The sequence below is a fragment of the Epinephelus lanceolatus genome, chromosome 12, assembly GCF_041903045.1.
Source record: "Epinephelus lanceolatus isolate andai-2023 chromosome 12, ASM4190304v1, whole genome shotgun sequence".
NCBI classification, from domain to species: domain Eukaryota; kingdom Metazoa; phylum Chordata; class Actinopteri; order Perciformes; family Serranidae; genus Epinephelus; species Epinephelus lanceolatus.
The window spans coordinates 22,467,356-22,492,621 of record NC_135745.1 but is presented as its reverse complement, the minus strand read 5'-3'; the positions used below and the strand labels follow the sequence as shown (position 1 = coordinate 22,492,621).

The following is a 25,266-nucleotide window of genomic DNA, read 5'->3' as shown; positions in this document are numbered from 1 at the left end:
AGATCCAAGTTCATTTTCTGATCTGGAGCCCCTCTCTACACTGCCATCTGAAACTGCTAAAAGACACCACTACAAAAAGGATTCATATGAAATATAATAGTAATGTGATTTGCCTTTGGTAAGGTCAAGGTTTGGTTAGTTTTTGGTGTAAGAAAGGATTTTGGTGTAGGTTTAAAAACCATACAGTTAAACATGCAAAACAGATGTTGGCATTGACTGTGTTTACAAGGTCTTTAGTATCCCGGTTTTGAGGCTTATCCCGGCTTTGAGCATATCCGGGATATGATGTTTACATGGAACACAGAGAAACCTGGTTATTCATATCCCTGTATACATGATAAATACCAGTAACCCGTTTTCTGATCACTGTGCCCTATCTGCGCAGGCGTGTGTTACGTCTTTTACATCTTTTGTTTACACCAGATTGAGCGGGAAATGTGATATATTTATTATATTTACAAGTAAGACAAAAATGAGACCTCTGTGGCTTCTAGCGGGCTTAGCGTTAGTAAATACTCACGTTGCATTACAGCTATGGCTCATCCACTTCATCTTCAGCAGTGGGAGGAGAGAGTGACAACAAATATTGAATACGTCACCAACTTTGAGGTATTCGGCTGTTACTGCCACCGCACAATACAAGGCAACAGTGGATGAAAAGACGTAGCCGTGACTGGTGGGAGAGGATCGTTCTCATGGAGTTTACAGATTCAGAGTGGAGAGAAAACTTCAGAATGAGTAGGGCATCCTTCAGCCGGCTGTGTGACGTAGGTTGAATGGTTGAACCATTCATGAAACCGGGATAAGGTGTATACATGCTCCAGTATCCCGGCTTCTATCAGAGTACTCCATGTGGCAAAACCGGGTTTCTTGAAACCGGGAAAAGGGCATAACCCGGTTTCTGAATTCGGGATATGGTGTTTACATGCACAAACACAAAAACGGGATACTTAAAAAATCCAATCAAAACCGGGACACTAAAGACCTTGTAAACACACTCATTGACATATCATCAAATTTTAGGATTCTATGTTAAACTTACACACTTGCTTGTTTCCACAACCAGCAGTTAAAAGAGAAACATGATCATTCATTTAGAATGGTGTTTGTGTCCACCTGATGGATGTAAAGTCCAATAGTTCTAGTTCAACAGTCGGTCTTTACCAACTTTTGAGGGAAACATCTGTCTCTTTAGCTGCCCAGTGCTCCACTATGTTCATCTGCTTGTCTCTGTCTGTCTGCTGTTTGGTACTGAGCAGGTACTGCATAGTGGGTTTTTACAGACTTCATCCTGAAAACATCTGCCTGCTGCAGACAATAATGCTATGACAGAAGCGAGGGTCAAACTGAGCAGTGTTCTGAAAGCTCCTTGTGAAATAAGTATCTGTTGATATGCTGACTGCACCACACATGTACATGCAACATCCTGTACATGCAACATCCTGTACATGCAACTGAGACTAAGAACTGCAATTCAAAGGGCTGTGCACTTTTTTTTTTTAAATAAATTTCAAAGAACTGGTGACAGTTCTTGTAAAAGCTGATGGGCGAGGTGAACAGGGTTTCCTGTTTACAGTTAAAAGAATACTCCCACATCGTCGGAGTATTCTTTTAACTGTAAACAGGGTTTCCTGTTTACAGTTAAAAGAATACTCCGACGATGTGGGAGTTATGCCCTTTCTCAATCATTTTCATATTGAGACAACATGATCGATATCTTTTTTGTGTCTGTACGTCCAGTGGCTGGTTTGGTTTGAATGAAAACACAAGAAGTAAAAATGTAATGAGAAAAAAAAGGCAAAATAAAGAGGGTCAAACACAGTTTAGCCAAATGCTGAAACAGTCTGCTGAGGTTGTTTTTGGAAATACTTTGACAAAGTTCAGGTTTAACTGTAGGTTCTGACTGCACCAGTGCCGCTGACCTTAGAGCACAGCAAAATGAGGAGAAAACAGCAGCTGACTGCTGAAGAAGCAGACAGTTTGCAGATTGAACATAAAAAATAAATCTATATTTGTCTTCAGAGTTTCTCTTTGTGTCTGAAAATATTTTATTTTTTCTATTTTTGCACTGAAGTTCAATCGTGTTTTTCCCATTCATTCATTCCTTTTTTTGTAATAATGTGTGAAACCTAATTTTAAAAACTTACATTTAAAACATTTTGATCATTTTGACATGACACAATTCTTACATCTACCCTTAGGTATGTTTATTGATGCAGAGCATTGATGCAGCTTTTTTTCTAAATTTCTTTTTAGATTTAATCTATGAGTCTTCCCACTGTAGCAGAACCTAAAACACTGTGTTCAATACACTTTGACGTCAGCAGGGTTTTATGTGTGGTTTTTTTGCACGAGGTCTTTATTTAAGGAACTGTTGCAGACAGACTTAGCGTTACTTCCTCAGCTCAACAGTAGAACTGCTCTTCACTTCTTAACTCAGCTATGGCCAGCAATTATGTCCAAAATGGTAAGTGAATAAACTGAAATCAAAATGTTGTTTATAACTTGTATCTAAATATATATTTCTAGATGTATATTTCTAAATATATATTTCCAGATGTATGTACGCATTACAGGCCAAAGTAATGCGCAGGTCTCAATGGTAGCAAAGGGAATGACTGCAAGATAAAAACACCCATTCTGTTAAAGAGTTTCGATTTCACTAACTAGTCGTTTAATTTATTACACATTATTAAAAAGTGATCGCTGTATTCTGTAGTCACCCACACCAAATCAGTGCACAGCAGGCAACTGGCTAATGGCTGACCGTGCTATCAAGGAAACCCAGGGGCCGTTGTGTGCTTAAGAAGAAGTTAATTTTGATAATAATAATAATAATAATAATAATAATAATAATAATATGCTTTATTTATATAGCATCTTCCATTCAAATAATGCAGCACAAAGTGCTTTACAGTAAGGGCAGCATAAGCACTGAGTGCTTCACATGAAAATAGACTGAATGAACATGAAGCAGAACTGAAGAACAGAATTGTAAAACTATAAATCATTAAATCAAGTTAGATTTTAAAAGAGCTGCAATAGCATGAAGCATAAACAGGAAGTAAAAGTGTGAATGTAGTCGTGAGAAAAAAGCTTAGTGTGGCAGCTGGATTTCTCTCAAACCCTGCAAATTACACATCAAAATTAACCTTACAACCTTTAGTTTTTTGCTGTATGTGTTAATTTTCTTCCATTAAGGAAAATAAATATTCTAAAAACTCTAATAAAAAATGCCTTTTACCCTGTGTTTCAGTCAATATTCATCTGTTTTAGATGTAACATGCTGTATGTATCAGCCATAGGTTTCATGGAATTTTGACTTAGCATCAACTCACACCCTACCAAGTGTTTAAAAGTTATTTAAACAAACAGCAACAAGGTGGTGTTGGGGTTCAGACAGTTCGTAAACCTTAGTTTAGCTACATATAATGAGAGAGAGGGAGAGAGAGAGAGAGAGAGAGAGAGAGAGAGAGAGAATTAACTGATTTAATTTGATGCATTGAAGGCAAAATAAATGCTGGTGAATATTCGGTTAGAAAACACAACATTTTCCCAATTTAATAATAATAATAATAATCATAATAATAATAATAATTGTATTTGTAATTGTAATTGTATTTTGATGCTTTAGCTACATTGTTCTTGAAACTTCGTGCCAATGAAGCTCTGTAAATTAGATGCTTTATGGAAGAATGTGCTTTTTTGTATAAATAACATTTGTTGTACTTCAGCCGGGTCCATGTCATTGGTTCGACAGCCCATTGGTTCGACATCCCATTAGTCCAACTGTCCGCGGTGCTGAACGGCTTGCAGGGGGCGTATGGTGCGCCGCGACCGGCTTGAGGTGGAGCAGGCTCACGGCTTATGTGTTTGTCACTTTCTTTTTCATTTTAACCCACACCATGATCTTTTCCTGACCCTAACCAAGTGGTTTTTGTGCCTAAACCTAACCAGACCTTAACCACAGGGCATCATGATGATTTCAGAACGGACTTCGGAATAATGAGTTTAATATGGTCGGAACAATGGGATGTCGAACCAATGGGCTGTTGAACCAATGGGCAGTTCCCCTTCAGCCATGCTGTGTGCCATCGTTTGTTATTTGGGTAACACTTTACAATAAGGTACACAAAATTAAAGTAGTTACTGAGGAACTAATGAGGAACTAATGAGTAGTTACTGAGGAACTACAGTACACAAAATTAGAGTAGTTACTGATGAGCTAATGAGGAACTAATGAGGAACGAATGAGGAACTAATGAGGAACTAATGAGGAACGAATGAGTAGTTACTGAAGAACTAAGCTACACAAAATAAGAGTAGTTACTGAGGAACGAATGAGGAATGAATGATGATGAGTAGTTACTGAGGAACTAAGGTACATAAAATTAGAGTAGTTACTGAGGAACTAATGAGGAACTAATGATGAACTAACTATTAGTTAATGGTCAGTTCTTCAGTAACCCCTGATCAAATTTCAGAGGAGTAGTTACTGAGGAACTAATGAGAAGCTAACTATTAGTTAATGGTCAGTTCTTCATTAACTCATGATCAAATTTCAGAGGAGTGGTTAATGAGGAACTAATGAGAAACTAACTATTAGTTAATGGTCAGTTCTTCATTAACTCATGATCAAATTTCAGAGGAGTAGTTACTGAGGAACTAATGATGAACTAACTATTAGTTAATGGTCAGTTCTTCAGTAAGCCCTGATCAAATTTCAGAGGAGTAGTTAATGAGGAACTAACTATTAGTTAATGGTCAGTTCCTCAGTAACTCACGATCAAATTTCAGAGGAGTTGCTACTGAGGAACTAATGAGAAACTAACTATTAGTTAATGGTCAGTTCTTCATTAACTCATGATCATATTTCAGAGGAGTAGTTACTGAGGAACTAATGATGAACTAACTATTAGTTAATGATCAGTTCTTCAGTAAGCCCTGATCAAATTTCAGAGGAGTAGTTAATGAGGAACTAACTATTAGTTAATGGTCAGTTCCTCAGTAACTCACGATCAAATTTCAGAGGAGTAGTTACTGAGGAACTAATGAGGAACTAACTATTGGTTAATGGTCAGTTCTTCATTAACTCATGATCAAATTTCATAGAGGGGTTAATCACGACTTAATAATTAGTGAACTAGTTACTTCATCAGTACAGAATCATTACTCAATAACCCGTCCATTAGTTAACCTTTTTATGTCCTAAAGTAAAGTGACACATAATAAGTAGTCTTTCATTACTTCATCATCATCTTTACAATTAGTTCCTTAACAAATAAAATCACAGACAGCAGGATTCTTGAGAAGAGTTTAATTAATTATTTTCAGACCACATACACATTAATATGACCATCCATGTTATTCTGTACAAGGTGCTGACACACCAAACCGACATCAAAGAACTAGCGGCAACGAAAGCCAACTGCATCGTCTACATCGCCTCACGTCACCCCGTGTCAGTTGCATTTGAACACACTACAAAGACTACACCCAACGCTTGAAACTGTTACTCATTTATTTTGGCACTGCCCCATTGTCAAAAGACTCTGGAGTGATATTTGTAATTTTATTGCTAACAACATTAAAAAATAATTTAAGCTGTTTTGGAGGGATGTGCTGTTTGGACTTTTTGACTTTAACAGAAATACGGCAAAACCCATTGAAAGATTTATAATTAATCTCATCTTACTTTTGGCAAGATTTCACATTCACAAATGTAAGTTTACACATAGAAAACATTTTATATTTTTAATATTTTCTTGTAAACTCTTATCTCCCCTGGCATATGTGATATATGACATATATGTGTAATGTTGAAGATCTGCATTCTGTAAACTTCCTGTCTTAAAGTTGTGGGGGAAAAAAAGAAGACTACATCCGACGGCCAAGTAGCGTGTACGTTCTGCGCCTGCGTGAAAGGAAATAACGCAAAAAGGGAAACCGGAAGTCCGTTGAATGCATGAGATCAGAGATATTGGATGAAGGGAGATACCCAACTGTAGGCTTATCCAATGTTATAAAACGGTTACTCTTCCTGTCTCCTAAGTGGGCGTGGTTAGCTCTCCCTCCAATCAGAGCCTGTTCTCCCTCAACCCCCAGGTTGAGGGAAAACAGGCTTAATCAATGGCTGCAGAGAGATCTGTCTTTGAGGGGCCGTGTGCTCCTATTCAAGGCTGAGGGAATTTCACGTCTTATTTATGCTGCCTCTTCTCTGGCTCTGGACAGTAAAACAATCAAAAAAATTGATCAAATGTTGTTTAACTTCTTGTGGAAGAATAGAAAACATTACATCCAAAAATCTGTCGTAATCAATACCAGAAAGAATGGAGGGCTTGATTTTTTGGACTTTGGATCATTACACCATGTATTTAAGATTAATTGGTTAAAAAGTTTTTTTAAAAATGATTCATCTTTATGGAACTTTATCCCCAAATTTGTATTTAACCAAATTGGCGGACTTCCCTATTTGTTTGTGTGCAATTACCAGATTAATAAAATACCTCTAAAATTGTCAGAGTTCCATAAACAGGTCTTACTTGCATGGAAAATAATCTACAAACACAATTTCTCCCCTCAGAAGTATTATCTATGGAACAGCAGAGACATTTTACACAACAAAAAGAGCCTCTTCCTTAGAAACTGGTTTGAAAGAGATATTCATACAGTCGCTCAGTTGCTGAGTCCAGATCGCCTATTAATGTCCTATGTGGAGTTTATACAAAAGTTTGGTTTTCCGGTTACAGTAAAAGAATTTTACCAGGTAATTGATTCCATTCCTACAGGTGTTGTAAACTTGTACAGAGGCTCCTTTCAGCTGTGTACTGTCTCCGTTGTAAATCCGCTTAACACTGTCTGTGGCAAAGTCTGTTTTGGATCACACAAAAGCAACAATAGAGCCATTCGGGAACTTTTTATGAATGAAATCTCAACGAAAACTTATATCACCACCTACTGGGCTAAATTTAACATCAATATACCTTGGACCAAGGTTTGGTTGTTACCACACAAATATATGATCACTAACAAAGTCAAAGAAGTGTCTTATAAAATATTACATAAAATTTACCCAGTAAAGCATTTCATGCAGAAATTTAAGAATGATATTGATGTCAATTGTTCCTTTTGCTCGGTACAACCCAAAACAGTTAACCACATATTCTGGCATTGTAACTACACAAAAAGGTTATGGAAAGATATAGCAAAATTTATCTCTGATAAGTTGTATATGAACTTTAATCTGCATTTTGAACATGTTATCTTTGGCTTTCATTCTGATACTACAGATGACCTGGATAAGGCTTTTGTTATTAACCTGGTACTACTTTATGCAAAGTTCCACATCCACAGAGCTAAATTTGCTGGAGATAAACCCATTTTCTCTGTTTTCTACAAGTGTTTTGAATTATATTTACAGTCCCTCACCCCGCTAGGAAATAAGAAAGCCATAAAAACAAAGAACATTTGTGAAAAGTTTAATATTGGTAGGTAATTAGCTGTTATTATGTTAGTATTATTTTCACAGTTATTATTTATTTATTTATTTATTCACTTATTCATTTATTTTTTTCCATTTTCTTCTTGTTTGATTGTTAATGTTTATTTACACTGGCTTTCTGTTCTTTCATGAAATGTATTGTCATTTTTTTTGTGAATGTAAGACTTTTCTATTTTCATTAAAATAAAAATTTTTTTTTTAAAAAATCTCGCTTCATCCAATATCTCTGATGAGATCAACAAAGTAGCGCGGAGTGACAGAGTGATACATCCTGTCAGCCGAGGGGTTTCCTATCTGTGCAGCCGAGCACCGCAGCACCTCCACGGACTATTGCATCCAGATGCTCCCGGTGTTTCCTCCACAGGCTCCACTTCACTCAACTTCACTCAGCTGCCCGACAAACCCGCTGCTTCTTCCCACTTTAACCTGAATAACAAACCAGGGCTCGGTGCTCCGGTTGGATCCAAACGGAGAGCCGGGGCTAATGTTAGCTGGGAAGCTAGCGGAGGCTAACTGGCTGCTTCCCTCCGGTCATGCTGCGGCTAACGCTCCGCTAGCTGCTCCCAGCTAGCTGCTCCCAGCTAGCTCCGGTTTGTTATTGAGGTTAAAGTGGGAAGAAGCAGCGGATCTGTCAGGCAGCTGAGTGAAGTGGAGCCTGAGGAGGAAACACCAGTTAGCCCCGGTTTCACTACAGGCAGATTCGCTTGCTACAGGGAAGAGGATATAACACCTGAACAGCCAGTCAGAGGGATCTCTCTCACCGACAAGCTCCGCTGCCAAGTCAGCATGCTCAATCAGCCAAAAATTTGGAATGAATGATGAACTAACTATTAGTTAATGGTCAGTTCTTCAGTAACCCCTGATCAAATTTCAGAGGAGTAGTTACTGAGGAACTAATGAGGAACTAACTATTACTTAATCATTACCTACCTTTTTTATGTACCCTAAAGTAAAGTGAGACATCAAAATGAGTAGGTAATGCGTACTCATCGAATCATTACCTACTCATTTTGATGTCTCACTTTACTTTAGGGTACACAAAAAGAGTAACTAATGAGTAGGTAATGATTCAGTACTCATTACCTACTCATTTTAAAGTGAGACATCAAAATGAGTAGGTAATGAGTACTGAATCATTACCTACTCATTTTGATGTCTCACTTTACTTTAGAGTACACAAAAAGAGTAACTAATGAGTAGGTAATGATTCAGTAATCATTACCATTATCATTACCGTCTCACTTTACTTTAGGGTACACAAAAAGGGTAGGTAATGATTAAGTAATAGTTAGTTCCTCATTAGTTCCTCAGTAACTACTGCAATTTGATCAGGAGTTACTGAAGAACTGACCATTAACTAATAGTTAGTTCCTCATTCATTCCAAATTTGTTTCATAGTAACTACTTTAAATTTTGTGCACCTCAAACAACTGTACTGTGAACAACGGTGTGATCAGTATACAGTACTTTACATGCAGCCCCCATGATAAATTCTTTAAGCTTAGCCTAACTTAAATGTGACACACTATCATATTTATTTCTAAGGCATCATCGTACAGAATAACATGGATGGTCATATTAATGTGTATGTGGTCTGAAAATAATGAATAAAACTCTTCTCAAGAATCCTGCTGTCTGATTATTTTTGTTAAGGAACTAATTGTAAAGATGATGATGAAGTAATGAAAGACTACTCATTATGTGTCACTTTACTTTAGGACATAAAAAGGTTAACTAATGGACGGGTTATTGAGTAATGATTCTACACTGATGAAGTAACTAGTTCACTAATTATTAAGTCGTGATTAACCCCTCTATGAAATTTGATCATGAGTTAATGAAGAACTGACCATTAACCAATAGTTAGTTCCTCATTAGTTCCGCAGTAACTACTCCTCTGAAATTTGATCGTGAGTTACTGAGGAACTGACCATTAACTAATAGTTAGTTCCTCATTAGTTCCTCATTAGTTCCTCCTTCGTTCCTCAGTGACTACTCTAATTTTGTGTACCTTAGTTCCTCAGTAACTACTCAATAGTTCCTCATTATTTCCTCAGTAACTACTCCTCTGAAATTTGATCATGAGTTACTGAGGAACTGACCATTAACTAATAGTTAGTTCCTCATTAGTTCCTCATTAGTTCCTCAGTAACTACTCTAATTTTGTGTACCGTAGTTCCTCAGTAACTACTCGTTAGTTCCTCATTAGTTCCTCAGTAACTACTCTAATTTTGTGTACCTTATTGTAAAGTGTTACCGTTATTTGTTGTACCAGGTGATCATGGTCTTTGTGAGGTTACACTTACACAGACTCACACGACCAAACGCGTGATCCCCTCCATGCCTGGCTGAGATGATTAGGCTACAGCTGATTTGTGGTGAAGTCGGCAAATATCTAAATGGGAGGAAAGTGGGAGAGAAGAGTATCTGGAAAAATCAAAAGGTTGACAATCCTGTCTTTAAAACATTAAATTAGGTGTGCACCTCTTGTTTTTCAAGGCCCATAACATGTGGTCATGTGTCTAACTTGGCTAGTACTCAGTGTCTTTGTTTGTTGAATTGGTTAGGTTTAGGCATGAAGAGTGAGACTGGTCAGGGTTAGGCTAAGGGGACCCTAACCCTCACACCTGTCCATCCCCCCTGGTAAAAATCAGAAATTGCCAACTGACTGTAGGTAAGGTAAAAACTAAACATGTATTAGATTTTTCAGACTACCTTGAGCCCATCCTCTGAAAAGGTTGCCCATATTGTAGTTGTACATTGTTATGAATACCTAGGGTGTTGATATGTCTTACTGTTGTTTTTTTTCAGCCATCCCATCAGAACCGACCACTTACAATAATGAGGAGCTCCGGATTGTGATGGTGGGGAAGACTGGAGCTGGGAAGAGCGCCACAGGAAACACCATCCTGGGAAAACAGATCTTTAAATCAGAGTTCTCCCCGAAATCTTTGACTGAACAGTGTGCTAAGGCCAGTGGTGAGGTGGATGGCCAAATGATTGCTGTTATTGACACTCCGGGTCTGTTTGACACCAGGACTGATGAAGAGAAGACGGCTGGAAATATTGTCCAGTGCATTTGTTTTGCTTCCCCTGGACCCCATGTCTTCCTGGTCATCATCAAACTGGACAGATTCACTGATGAAGAAAAGAACACAGTGCAGAAGATTCAGAAAATCTTTGGCGAGGAAGCAGACAAATACAGCATGGTTCTCTTTACCCACGGTGACCAGCTCAAAGGGAAACCTATTGAGGAGTTCTTGAAGGACAGCGAAGACCTGCAGGAACTCGTGGCCAGATGTAACGGCCAGTACCACGTCTTCAATAACAACCTGGAGGATCGTTCTCAGGTCAGCGAGCTGCTCAACAAGATCAGACATATAACAGAGAAGAACGGAGAGAGCCATTACACCACTGAAATGTTCCAGAGGGCAGAGAAGGCTATAGAAGAAGAGAAACAACGAATCCTTGAAGTGGAAGAAGAGCAAATGCGCAAAGAGAGGGAGGAACTGAGGAAGAAACTAGAGGAAGAGTATGAGCAAAAAATAAGGGCTGAGACGGCTAACAGGAAGAATGAGTTATGGGCATATCGTGAAAGAGAAATGGAGAAGAAAATAAAAAAACTGGAAGACATACAGAAAAGGTGGGCTAGATCACAAGCTGAGGAGAGTGATCAATTACTCAGAATATTATTTCAGATTTTTGTAACGGTTCTTTCTTGTTGTTTAAGTCTTCTGAGGTAGTGGACCTCTCCTTTAGGAGCTTGCAATGGGCCCCATTTCATATTAGAGACCGTGTCATTGAAATGGAGTGTTGTACATGAGTGCACTGAAAGAGCGTGTACATTCAATGTGCTCATATTTCCGGTGAATTGAACTTATCTGATTCTAACTAATGAACGAGCTCTGTGTTTTACAGCACCCAATGATTTATGGGGTTTCGGTATTGCATTGTGTCAAAGACTGTTTCCAGTCTATAGGGCCTATGTGTTTACCCCTACCTAAATCTGAACCAAACCATATCCCTTATCCTAACCACAGAGGGAGGCACTACACATTGTACACGGAGGGAAACACCAGTTAATGGGGAAACAGACTTTGACACAACACCTGCATGGCTAGTGCAATTGGCAATTCAGACACCACAGCTACTGGTACTGTTGAAGCCAGTTCATTGAATACTTGAAGGCTTTCTATCAAAAATAAAATCAGTCCAGATTCTAACTGAAGGAATCTCAGATGTTTATAGTTAATGTGTTGAGTCTGAAAAAACAAGTCTGAATGTCAGTCACATTGGCAATGAATTTGAAACGACACATTAAGTTGAAGCATCCTACCAATGAACATGAAGTAGTTCTTTGTTTGAGGGGACTATGAACATGGCTCAAAACTCAAAATTGTAAATTATTCATGTGAACGAATTTATTTTAATCTGTGTGAACTGAGCTTTGAGCTAGCTCTTGTCAAGTGTGAACTTGCACAACAATTGTCACATATTTGAAATGAAATGGATTTTAATGAGTGATTTTAATACTTTTTACTATTTGATTTTTATTCTATATATGGCATGCTTGAGGAATCTGGTACTTGAGGTATGATTTCATTTATCTCAGTAACATTTTAGTGTCTTGGCTTCCTATAATTTTCATTATGTGAGTGACTTGGATTTGCTTGTGCTGAAATTGATTTTTATTTAGCAATGATTTAATCATGTTGGCGCTGGATGAGAATTAAAACACTTTCATCATTATAATCCTTATGTTTTAATGCTACTGCAAACAGTCTTTAAGCACCTACTTTGTCAGAAATACAATATTCTTTTAACTGACTTTGTATGCAATTTACTCCCTCTTCTTTCTTGTCACACAGTAACAGCTCAACTGATTTTTCATACTTCATTGTTATGAATGTTATCTGCAATCTTTAAAACAGAGCTGCTGTCCAAAAAATGCCCAAAATGCACACTGTCTTGTTTTCTATACAAATATTTGATGAATGATTGCTGTCAGTGCTAGACACAGTGACAAACACACTGCCTTCCTGTGGCTGTTTCACAATAAAAGTCACTCTGAATGCTTTTAATGTGAGCAGCAGTAGTAGGAAATGCTCAGTTTACAGAAGTAGTAACTTAATACAGTCTTAAAATGTGAACTTTTGGCATCTTTTCCAATAATTCTTCTGTGCCTGTGAAGGGAATTTGAATGACTTCGTATGGCTCTACCACTGAAAAATATTACAAGCTGGTTTTCATGAAAGTCTGAAGTATAATAACTTTAAAGTCAGAAAGTCATTAAAAATGGAATTGTGTGGTCAAAACAAAAACAGAAAATGTTTTTAATTCATTATTGGTAATCTATAATAACTTTAATGCCAGCATTAGTTCCTGTTTCTTTAGGGTCTGTGTTACCAGGGATTCAAATTGTACATGAAATATGTCTTTGACTTTGTGGACATTGTGTCATCCTCAAAGACTTGTGTGTGGTTTTATGTCCTCTGCTTTATAATGTCAAATAAACAAAGCAAAAAAATTGTACGGGTGTTAATAATTGTACAAGATGATAAATGTTTAGTACTGCTACAAATTTTTAAGGGTATGCTGCTGGTGATCTTGAAATAAAGCTGATATTAAACGAGCAATGCTTTCTGAGAATCACTCAAATGTCTATAGTGTCTATAATGACTATCAATCTATGTGGGACTTGAAGGTGTCCCACAGTTAAATTTAATTTGAGTGTCACAGGATCAGGTTTTAAAAAAAGAAAACAGATTTTTTTAGCTTCCTCCTTTGATATGATCCTATGAATCACATTAACTGTTCCTCTGGATGCAACCAAGCTGCAAAACATATTGAACAACAGCCCCTCCACTGGTCAGAAATTACTGGAGAGTGTGAATGTATAATTGAAATCGACTGATCCATTTGTTTTTGAGAGGAGGAGACCTCTGCAGATAATTCAACTCACAGTAGAAATCCTCCTGAACATCTGGATCAGAAATAAAGTTAGCACACATTAGAGAAAAAATGGTGAGTGAGTGGACATTTGCAGGTGCTGGGCAGACAAGCTGTCTGCGACATTGCGCTTCGGAGCTTTGGAGAGACGCTGATTTGTAAAGTGAAACTACTTACCTCGGTTTCTGTAACTCCCCCTCTTCAGTAATTTCCGTCAGTCAGGACCATCTCAGTTTTCAGCTTCCATAGTAACTCCAGTTGTTTGCTACCAGTTGTCTAGCCGCCAGGAGAAACAAATCATTTTACAGTTTTGGTTGCATAATGGCAGATGCCTATAATTTCCATGGAGATAATACCCAGTGGCATACAGAATTGCTCTCTAATTAAAATCAAGAATGTCAGTAAACTATTGTAACCTCAGTGTGTGTTTGCAAACATTTTTTAAGTATGTTGTGGGGACGCTTGTGTACACAGTCACTTGTGGGGACTTGCCAACCTTTTGGGGACAAATTCAAGTCCCCACAATGTAAATTATTAGATTTTAATGTTAAGACTTGATTTAAGGTCAGGGTTCAGGGCAGGGGTTGGGATTAGTCTCTAGGGAGTACATTTAAGACAATACAATCTTCCCTTCAGTGATGGAAACAAGTGTATGTGTTTTGTCTGGCAACATGAACTCAGTTTCTTGAGAGCTACTTTCTGCAACTTTACACTTATGCTCCTTTACATTTCAGGAAACACTTTACTATTTCAGAGTACACTACACTTCAGTGGTTGACAACAATAAAACGCTAATTACACAGTAATTTACTGGGAATGATAGTCCAGTCACCTATGCCTAACCCAGAGCAATTTACTTAAATTCTCAATACTTCTCTCACCACTGTTTATCAGCCACATGGGGGTGCTGTAGGTTTTAAATACACCATGAGCATTTTCTATTTCACACTACCTGAATAAAATTAAGTCACAAATTTAAACTCACGATACCCAAAGCAATACTTGAATAAAAGCACAGATATCATACCAGAAAATTACCTAAGTTAAAGTCACTTAATATAGAATATAACTTCAGTAAAGGTCTTGAAGTGTCTAATATTTACTATAAACAAGTATCAAAAGTAATTTTATTATATTAAATGTACCATTGTTGAGGCAGCTGTAGCGAGCTGTGGCCGCAAGGCCGCTGGGGCCAGTCGCGGCGGTAATCCCCAAACCCGCTGGTGGACACCAGAGGTGAGGGGAGCCATCAGGCTGAAGAAGGAGGCCTACAGGGCATGGTTGGTCTGCGGGTCTCCGGAAGCAGCTGGCGAGAGGCCTTAGAGATAGGGTGAGGAGCTCGGACATCCAGGAGGGACTCGGAGTAGAGCCGCTGCTCCTCCAAATCAAGAGGAGCCAGTTGAGGTGGTTTGGGCATCTGGTAAGGATGCCTTCCGGACGCCTCCCCTGGGAGGTGTTTTGGGCATGTCCAACCCGGATAAGCGGAGGACGACGAGTACGAGTACGAGTACTTACGTATTGAAAGTAGAAGTAAATGTCGTTAATAAACAAGCAAGCAGGGTTTGGAGAATTATTAAGTTTATTTCCTCTCTACATGTTCAACACCTGAAAAATGGAGCGTTTTACACTTGAAGAAAAACAACATCTTTTTCGCAAATTACAGGTGATGTCACAGGTTTTTAAATCACTTTATTCAGCTTGAGGAAAGTTTTACAAATATCTATTTTAAAATGGTGGTCTACAGAGTGCCCCAGGAATGAGTCCTAAAACCCAGAAATGAGTTAGCACTTTAGAGCTCCCGGTTCCCTGTTCATGAAATCACTGTTTTTTTGAATGGGTGTTTGGTTAGATGTATGAAATAAGGTCTGTGGTTAACACAAGCTAAATACTATCATGTTTGTTCTAAGCCAGGGGTTTTCAAAGTGTGGGATAGTGGGCCTCCCCTAAGAGAGCTCAAAAGCAGCCGCGCCCCCCCACCCCCCATTATTATTACTTTTATTACTGTTATTGATGTTGCTTTGTATGTTCCACGCAGGCTTAAAAAAAAGGTTTCAAGAATAAATGTCATACACATCTTTATTTTTTTTTAAACATGTTTGTATGTTCTTGAACATATTTTTAAAACATTTTAAACATCTTTATCTGTGAATGTGCTCAAATATTTTTTTAAACACAATTTTTGTATGTTTTTAACATCTTTTTTTACACATTTTAACATCTTTGTTTTTAACATCTTTTTTTACACATTTTAACATCTTTGTTTTTCACATCTTTTTAAAACACATTTTAACATCTTTGTTTTAAACATCTTTTTTTTACACATTTTAACACCTTTGTTTTTAACATCTTTTTTTACACATTTTAACACCTTTGTTTTAACATCTTTTTTTACACATTTTAACACCTTTGTTTTTAACATCTTTTTTTACACATTTTAACACCTTTGTTTTTAACATCTTTTTAAAACACATTTTAACATCTTTGTTTTTAACATCTTTTTAAAACACATTTTAACACCATTGTTTTTAACATCTTTTTTTTTTACACATTTTAACACCTTTGTGTGTTTTTAAACATATTTTGAATACATTTAAACATCTTTTTGTTAAAAAAAAAAAAATTACAATTTACAATTTAACTTTTCAACTGATTTTTTTAAACACATTTTCACTCATCCGACGTTATCCCACATTAACGTTGAAACACTGCACACAACACATTTGCTCACCTCGATTTTAGTGGGAACAGTGAGTCTGTGTCTTTGATGCGCACAGGCGGTTGATGCGGGGATGCGCTGTAGAAAGGAATAAACGCAGATCATCCTCTACCCGCAGCCGTGACCGGTACTTGCTTTTAATCGTTGTCAATGCGGAAAATCCACACTCACACAGGTAAGTGGAGGTGAAGGGGATGAACACTTTTACAGCCTTTTTGGTGAGGTGGGGGAACTCAGTCTCCACAGACAGCCAGAAGTGTGCAAGTGACACTTCACCCATCTTTTGTTTCAAGTCCATATTAGAGTTCAGCTCGACAAGGGCCTCCTCCTCTTGCAGGGTCAGTCCATCACGGGGTGTCACTGGGAAAGAGAACGGATTTCTCACCCATTGATTTGCCAAGGTCTCCTCTCCAAAATAGTCTCCAAACTGCTCACGCAACCCCTTCAAATGTGCAATGACCACCTGTTGTACACAGTTCAGTTGCAGTCCTGTTTGCTCCACAACATCCTCCAAGGTTGGGAACATTTCCACCGAGCCCTGTTCAACACAAGCGCACCAGAGGTCCAACTTTTTCCTGAATGCAGAGACTTGATCGTGTGCCAAAAAGACATGGCACTCTTTGCCTTGCAGAGAAGTGTTCAGTGTGTTTATCTGGTCGAAGATATCAGACAGATATGCCAGCATTGCAATCCACTTTGCGTCCTCCATATGCTTCACCAGTGGGGAGTCGATTTCGGCGAGGAAGAGGAGGACTTCCTCGCGCAGATCACACAAGCGGGTGAGGACCTTGCCCCGCGACAGCCACCGGACCTCGGAGTGCAGGAGCAGCTGATGGAAGTGAGCCCCAATCTCATTGCAGAGAATAGAGAAGAGACGGGCATTCATGGCGCGTGATTTAATTAGGTTTACAATTTTTACTGCCTCATCCAGGACCGTGCGCAGCTCTTTGGACATCCTCTTGGTTGCCAAGGCCTGGCGATGGATAATACAGTGTGACCAAACAGCGGCAGGCGCAACCGCTTGCACCTGTTTTACTAGACCGCTGTGGCGGCCTGTCATTGCCCTCGCACCATCAGTACATATTCCACAACAGCGGCTCCAGTCAATATGATGTTCCTGAATGAAGTCATTCAAAGCCTTGAAGATTTCTGCTGCTGTAGTGCACGCCGGCAGAGGATGGCAAAACAGAAACTCCTCCTGGACACTGAGCTCTTTAATAAAGCGCACATACACCATTAGCTGTGCACAGTTAGCCACATCGGTGGACTCGTCCAGCTGAATGGAGAAGAAAGGGCTCTCACGGATAGCGTCCAGCACCTGCTCCTTCACATCAGCTGCCATGTCGGAGATGCGGCGCTGGATGGTGTTGTCAGACATCGGGATGGCATCCAGCTTGGCAGCAGCAGCTTCGCCCATCATTACCGAACACATATCTTTGGCAGCAGGGAGGAGCAATGTCTCACCAATGTTGTGGGGTTTCCCCGCCTTCGCAATGCGTAACGCTACGCGGTATGATGCCTCGGTTGCCTTGGTATTTACAGTACCAAATGTCTGGATGGCTTTCTTCTGTGACCGCAATTCATTAAGCTTCCTATCAAAAAACTCCCGCGGCTTGGTTGTTAAATTGTGGTGCTTAGTTTCAATGTGGCGCCGGAGTTTACATGGTCGCATACTGTCGTTAGCTAGCACCTCTTTGCAAATAACACACTGTGGCAGCGGAGCATCGTCAGGACCAATGCATGAAAAACCAAACCTTAAATAATCAGGGTCATACTTCCTCCGTTTTCTGCTCGCCTCTGTGCCCACTCTCACTTTCACCTGAGGTACTAAAAATCAATCCATTTGCTGTAGTTAGCTAACCAGATGATACACTTTTTTTCCTTTCTTTTCGCGCCTCCCCTGAAGTCCTCTGGCGCCCCCCTGGGGAGGCACGCCTCACACTTTGAAAACCGCTGTTCTAAGCCATAAAATACATCAGTTAATACCTCACTGTGAATTTTGAAGTTTTTATGTGTCTTAAAAAGAAAAGTAACAAATGGCTAAACAAGACTACAGAATGTCATCACCCTGAACACGGCATCACAGGTGTGCTATGGTGGTGACGTTAAGTCATGTGACCATGTTGTAGTTCATTTATAGCCTAATGTTAGCTTTTTACTTTGATGATTGCATATAGGCTTCAAAAATCATAAAAGTGGTGTTCATTCATGAAGATTATCTTGCTGAAAAAAATCATGTGTCATAGTGTCATAAATATTTGTTTATCAGAGAGCTTATCCTCTGGAATGATCCAGAATCCAATGGAAAAATCCCATAGACTTTTTGACGAGGGAACCAGGGCAATGCTAACTGCCGCATTGGCCTACAGAAAAAATCCCTGGAGCACTTTATGGGGAAAATGTTTTTCTGCTCACAGGGGATTTTTTCGCTGCTATACTACAAGTGCCAACTGGGGAAAAAAATTAGAAGAAAAGCTGAGCAGTTCTCCTGAAGGCCTGATGTAGCATTAGCATTAGCAACTGCTGCTACCGCGACCCCTAGTGAAGAGAAGACCGGTTCTTTTAGGTGAACAAGGTTCATGTTGTTCACTTGCCACAGGTGAACCAACTAATGAACAAATCTTTCAGTTCTCCTAGGCTCCAAGCCTCCTAGGCTCCTCCAGTTGGACATTTTCAAGGCATGTTCAACTGGTAGGAGGCCCTGGGGCAGACGGGAACTGCCAATTGATTTGACAGCCCATTGGTTCGACATCCCATTGTTCCGACCATATTAAACTCATTGTTCTGAAGTCTGTTCCGAAATCATCATGATGCCCTGTGGTTAAGGTCTGGTTAGGTTTAGGCACAAAATCCACTTGGTTAGGGTTAGGAAAAGATCATGGTGTGGGTTAAAATGATAAAGAAAGTGACAAACACATAAGCCGTGAGCCTGCTCCACCTCAAGCCGGTCGCGGCACACCATACGCCCGCCGCGAGCCGTTCAGCACCACGGACAGTCGGACTAATGGGATGTCGAACCAATGGGCTGTCGAACCAATGACATGGACCCGGGCAGACACACAAATGCTGAAGGGATTACATATCTCATCTGGCCTGGGAACACCTTAGGATCCCCCAGGAGGAGCTGGAAAGCATTCCCAGGAAGAGGGATGTCTAGAGTACCTTGCTCAGCCTGTTGCCTTGGCCCCATAAGTGGATGAAAATGGATGGATGGATGGATGGATGAACACTAAGTACCATTCAGTACACAGCTTCTGAATAAATAGATGGTATGTTTAGTAGGTACTAATCAATAATTTACTTGGGCTTTCAGTTAAAAAAAGAACCTGCAGTAGATGAACTATACACACCTGGGTTTCACTTTGCTCTGATGTCAGCACCGTGATATGGGTGTGGTTTTGTGAATGAAGGCTTTGTATGGAGAGGTGTGGTTGCAGACACTAAAATCTTCACTACAGCGGCACATCTACTCTGCCCTCTACCACTCAAACATGGCCAGCGATGCCAAAGAAGCCAAACATGGTAAGTACATGAATTCTCCAACAATTCAGCCGAGTCTTCTCTCTACGTTTCTCATTTTTTCCCATCTATGTCCACAGCTGAATAGTTATGATCACTTTTGTGTTAGAAGTGAGGGAGATGGTGTGTTTTCAGGGAACAACTGGGAGGAATGAGAATGGAATCTAGTTTGATCAACAGCCAGGACAGATGACGTCATAGTTTCACAGAGCAGTTATAGGGCCTCTTGTCATCCACACATCCTCTCCACATGTTTTTGTTAATTCCAGGAAATGTAGCTACATTGACATCAGTTTTTACTAATTTCTCTATAGCCTTTCAATGATTTTGTTTACTAATGACATTTTTTTTAATGACTTGTCTCACTCAACCTTCATTTCTAAAATATGGACAAGCACAGCTCTTCCAACCTTTTTTTGTTTGAGTGTGAATCCCCATGACCTTATCATCAGACAAGAACTATATTGTTGCACACTGGAATTACATGCCACGCTAATTTATGTGATCATTGCCAGTGTTTTCACAGTTCTCACTTTCTACAATCGAAAATGTTTTAGTTGATTTAGTCAACTAAAATACTTGGCTAAAAGTAGAGTCCATACCCTTACTTTCCAGCTTGCTGCATAAAGGACACATTATTTCCTGCACTGGCACTGACTGTTGGCATCGGACATAAATTAGGAGGTGTGATGGATGTAATTCCCGGGGATAGTGGACTGATTGACCTCAATAACCAATGTGTTGTAACATATACACCGATCAGCCAAACATTAAAACCAGTGGTGGGTAAAGTGAGTAACACTGATCATTTTGTTACAATGCTATGTTGTGCTGGGAGACCTTTGGTCATGGCATTCATGTGGATGCCACTTGATGCCCTCCACCCACCCAAACCCGCTGTGGACTAAGTAACCCCCTGTCAAGGCAATGGTACTCCCTGATGGCAGTGGCCCCCCAGCAGAAAAATGCGCCATGCCACACCACAAAAACTGCTCAGGAATGGCCCAAGAAATGTGACAAAAAGCTAAAGGCATCGACCAGTCTATTCAGTGTAAGATTTTAGACTCTGGAGGGTCACATAACTCTGGTAATATAGAGATGGATAACACTGACTTTCATTCTTCTCTACAGAGAAATCAACACATCCTCACACACAGACTAAAATTCTGGTTTTAGGTCGGCTAACACAATAAATCGATTTCCTCTAATGTCATGTAGAGATACTGACTATTGGCAAACAGTTTGCAGGACCTCGTGGCGCAACGGTCTGACTCCAGATCAGAAGGTTGCGTGTTCAAATCACGTCGGGGTCATATATTTGAGCAGCAGTAGCTCAAGTCCATGGAGCGTGGATTAGTCCACTGACAAGGGCCCCTTGGCACCAAACCCCCAGTTTCTCATCCAAGGCGGCCCCCTCGGCGTAATATCCTTCCATTTAATGCATGTATAGGTCCTGTTTGTGCACATGTGAGTGTGCATTTTGGAACAATTTTGAACAGTATGCACCAACAACTACAAAATAAACTGCTCAATTTACAGAGTGAATATTGAAGTAGCACAGCAGCACTTATCAGTGCGACATTGATAGATATACATGATATAGATACACGATGATAGACATTCCTGAGTGGCAACTGTGTCACAGAAACCAGCTCAAGAAGTGAACCACCCCCTAAAGTAAATTGCATTTTAGATGCTGGTGCATATCCTGGTTTAGGCTCATGGTCAGGACATTTTTCAGTGTTTTATAATATTGTGTTTGGTGTCATTTTAAAGGGGGGCTTCCTGGCTTTCATTCAAGCCCAATTGTGTGCCCAGTTCGCCTAAATTATATCTTTTCTTTAAGAACTGTGGCATCTAGATACATCAGGGACACACAACTCTGAAACTGGAATACTCACAGGACTCTAAGGAGTCAGGAAATGCATGTTATACCCATACTATTTCATTGTGAGACATTATTGTGAGCCATGAATTAGAAGAATGACATTGATGGAAATCTCTCATTTAATCACTAGCTTGTAATTGGTATGTGTCAGGGCAAAAAATAGATATCAATAAAAATGAAAAAAATTAAATGTAATTTGTAACAATAGACTTTTGAGCTTAGTCATTTTGTATTTTCAAAATAAAATATGTTTTCTATGTTTCATAAAACTATCTGGTTATATATGAATTCCTGGCTCATGATTGTGTTGGATATATACAAGTTGTGGTGCATTAGTTATTGTTGGTATTCGTACAAACGCTGCATAAGAACAACTTGGCGAAATTGTTGTTATCATAAGCTTCTGCCTCCTTCAAGTGCCATTGTACATGTGATGCCGAGTATTGTGGTTTGGCCCATTCATACAAACTTCAAATGTTCTTCCCTTTATCGTGAATGTCCCAAATGCACTACAGCACTAAAGGGCATGTAAAACACAGCAGAGAATAATAATATTCATTCTGCCCCTCAGGATCAACCCTACACAATGATGAGGAGCTCCGGATTGTGATGGTGGGGAAGACCGGAGTTGGGAAGAGCGCCACAGGAAACACCATCCTGGGAAAACAGATCTTTAAATCAGAGTTCTCTCCTAAATCTTTGACTGAACAGTGTGCTAAGGCCTTTGCTGAGGTGGATGGACAAATGATTGCTGTTATTGACACTCCGGGTCTGTTTGACACCAGGATTGATGAAGAACAGAACAGTAAAGATTTTGCCCAGTGCATTTGTTTTGCTTCTCCTGGACCCCATGTCTTCCTGGTCGTCATCAAACTGGGCAGATACACTGAGGAAGAAAAGAACACAGTGCAGAAGATTCAGGAAATCTTCGGCAAGGAAGCAGAAGGTAGAGAAAGCGATAGAAGAGGAGAAACAACGAATCCTTAAAAAGAAAGAAAGAAGAGCAAATGCGCAAAGAAGAGGAGGAACTGAGGAAGAAACTGGACGAAGAGTTTCAGCAAAAACTGAGGGCTGAGAAGGCTGACAGGGAGAGGGAGAATCAACTGAGGGCAGAACGTGAAAGAAAACTGGAAGAAGAAATGAAAAAAATGAAAGAAATGCAGGAAAAGCAGGCCAGACAGCAAGCAGAGATAAGCAATCCATTACTCCTACTGATAGCTACTCCTACTGATTGAAGCAGAGCCGTTGTTACTTTTAATATGCTCATTCCTGTTTTTGGTTTTCTCGTTTAAGATTTTAATGTTTGATATTTGTCTTCAAAGATGTAGACCTTTTCTTTTATTAGCTTGCTATTGTGCTATACATCATTGTACTCAAAGTTGTGTGGATGCATTGTTGAAATATTTTAACTGACCTGTATTTTATTGTTGATCTTAATACTTATTATAAGTTAAGATTTTTTTATTCCATATATGGTATCCTTAAAGACTGTAAGACACAAAGGTCTCCTGCAGTTTAATGTGACCGTAGAGTCAGACAGAAACATCAGTGGAAACATGTCAAGGTATGTAACATCCTAACATGTCTGAGATAAAAGAACAACTTAAGTCATCATCGGAAACTGAAGACATAATGAACACCATTGAACTACAATGTTTTCTTGTTTCAGCACCAGACACTTTAATTTCTCTGAGATTAGAGGTTGAGAGCTTTGTATCAAAGTGTTGATTTATTTAAAGGCCCTGCTGAAGGTCAAACTCACAAGTGTTTTGAAAGCTTACAGTATTGGGCACCTGTTCACCTGCTCATTTGACATTTGAGACAATACACTACAATTCAAAGGACTGGCCCCGCTCTACATGTGCACTTCATTTTTGGCAACTTAAAACAACTGGTGCCTTTTCTTGTCAATGCTGACGGGAGGGGTGAACAGGTTTGTGTTTGCCGGTAATAGAACCGTGAAAATGCAGGAGGACTGGATATTCTAGCTGTGAATAAAATGGGACATTCAAGGGTGTGTATCATTTCAGTCAGTCATTTAAAGTTTGAATTAAATCTTTACAAAATCAAAGTGAAAGCTTAGCGGTAAAGAAAAAAAAAATCCTTCATCAAAAATCAGTCTAGCGTGTGCTAAGAAAAACACTTAATTGTCTCAATGGAGGTGCCTTGACAATTATACTTTTATCATGCTGTGTTGAGACTGTAGATGACATTTAGATTGTTTTGGATAAAGTTTGTAACATGTCAAAATGTAGAATGATAGTCTTAATTTTTGCTTTAACTTTGTCATTCTGATTGTATATCCTGTATTTTTTGCATTGTTGATCTATTCTGTAAACACTGCATGTTTTGCATCCGAAGAATGATCCATCTGCAGTTGCTCGCCTTGAAGTTTCTTCCGTGTTTTTTTCCGGCATTAAAGGGTTTTTCCGCTAACAAAGACCACGCTCAGAGTAGTTTTATTGGATGACTAGAGGATCAGAGATGACACGGAGAAGGTCGAGTTCGATGGGATGATGGGAGTCGAGGGGAGGGGTAAAAGGGGGTCATTTGTCAGGGGATGGACGGGACCTGAAGGTTGGTCAGGGTCATGCATGATAAGATGATGTGGGTGGGGGTCAAGGAGATGGATGAAGGGAGGTTGAATTTGTGGGGTTGGATGGATAATAACTTCATTCATGGGGAATTTTTGCTCATCTGAATCGAGGGTCTATGGATGGAGACTGTGATTTTAGATATCAGGCTATATGAATAAAATTGCCCAGATTTTACTAGAAATAAATCAAGCCGTCTGATTCATTTTATCATTGTGGATATGGCGGGCAAAAAGCTCTTGTCCTGTTCATGAAGGCGGGACAGGATTACAAATGACACTTTCACATTTAGACTAGCCAGTGAACGTCAACACTTCTACTCTTCACTGGGTCTTGTGGGTGTGGTTTGAACACATTGAAAAATGTATCTAAATAACTACACACTCTGTGATTAATTAATCTAAATTAATCACAAACATCAACTTTTAATTTTGGCAGATGTGTCGTTGTCAAGCTGCTGAATTTTGGACACAGTTGTCCCCCTGTCCTCCACCACTGAAACTGGTCTGCAGTCTGTTGCAGTCTGTTTTGCAGGGCAGTTGGTCAGTCGGTCTCAGGTAGACTTAATCAGTTTGCGTCTGAACGCTTGGTCAAGTGTGGCTTGACAAGGCTGACTGCTAGCGCTAGCATCAGAGGCTGCGCTAGCTCGGAACTCCTGAAGTATTCCACCCTTATGGTCATTAACTCAATAAAAATGGGATTGTATGGCTAAAACTAAAACAGAAAGTTTATTTAATTTGTACAATTTAATGGCAACAAGTGCCTGTTTCTTTAGGTTCAGTGATATCAGGAATTGCAATAAGTTACCTTTGTACATTCACAAACCCCAGCTAACTTTAACAATATGACACAGGTCATATTATGACTTATTAGAAACTCGATTATCAATACATTTTTAGTGACGTCACAGATTATAAAGTTGCTGAGGTGATCAAGAAATAAAGCTGAATAAAGGAGTGATGCTTTGCTGAAAACAGAGGTCAAGTCTTTTATTGTTTAGTAAAAGACTCAAAGGTCTCCTGCAGTTTAATGTGACCGTAGAGTCAGACAGAAACAGGTGGAAGTCTTAAAAGAAAACAGATTTTTATTTTAACTATTG

At 39.4% G+C, this 25,266-nt stretch overlaps 1 protein-coding gene across 1 annotated transcript; it reads left to right on the top strand.

The window, feature by feature from the left end:
- Positions 1 to 2,364: 2,364 nt before the first annotated feature.
- Positions 2,365 to 24,045, top strand: LOC117271916 (GTPase IMAP family member 8-like). Its single transcript, XM_033650459.2, has 6 exons — positions 2,365 to 2,467; positions 10,313 to 11,243; positions 13,656 to 13,698; positions 16,888 to 17,004; positions 19,577 to 19,688; positions 22,145 to 24,045. The coding sequence occupies exons 1-6, from the start codon at positions 2,443 to 2,445 to the stop codon at positions 22,558 to 22,560; spliced, it is 1,644 nt and encodes a 547-aa protein (XP_033506350.2). The 5' UTR covers positions 2,365 to 2,442; the 3' UTR covers positions 22,561 to 24,045.
- The last annotated feature ends 1,221 nt before the right edge of the window (positions 24,046 to 25,266 follow it).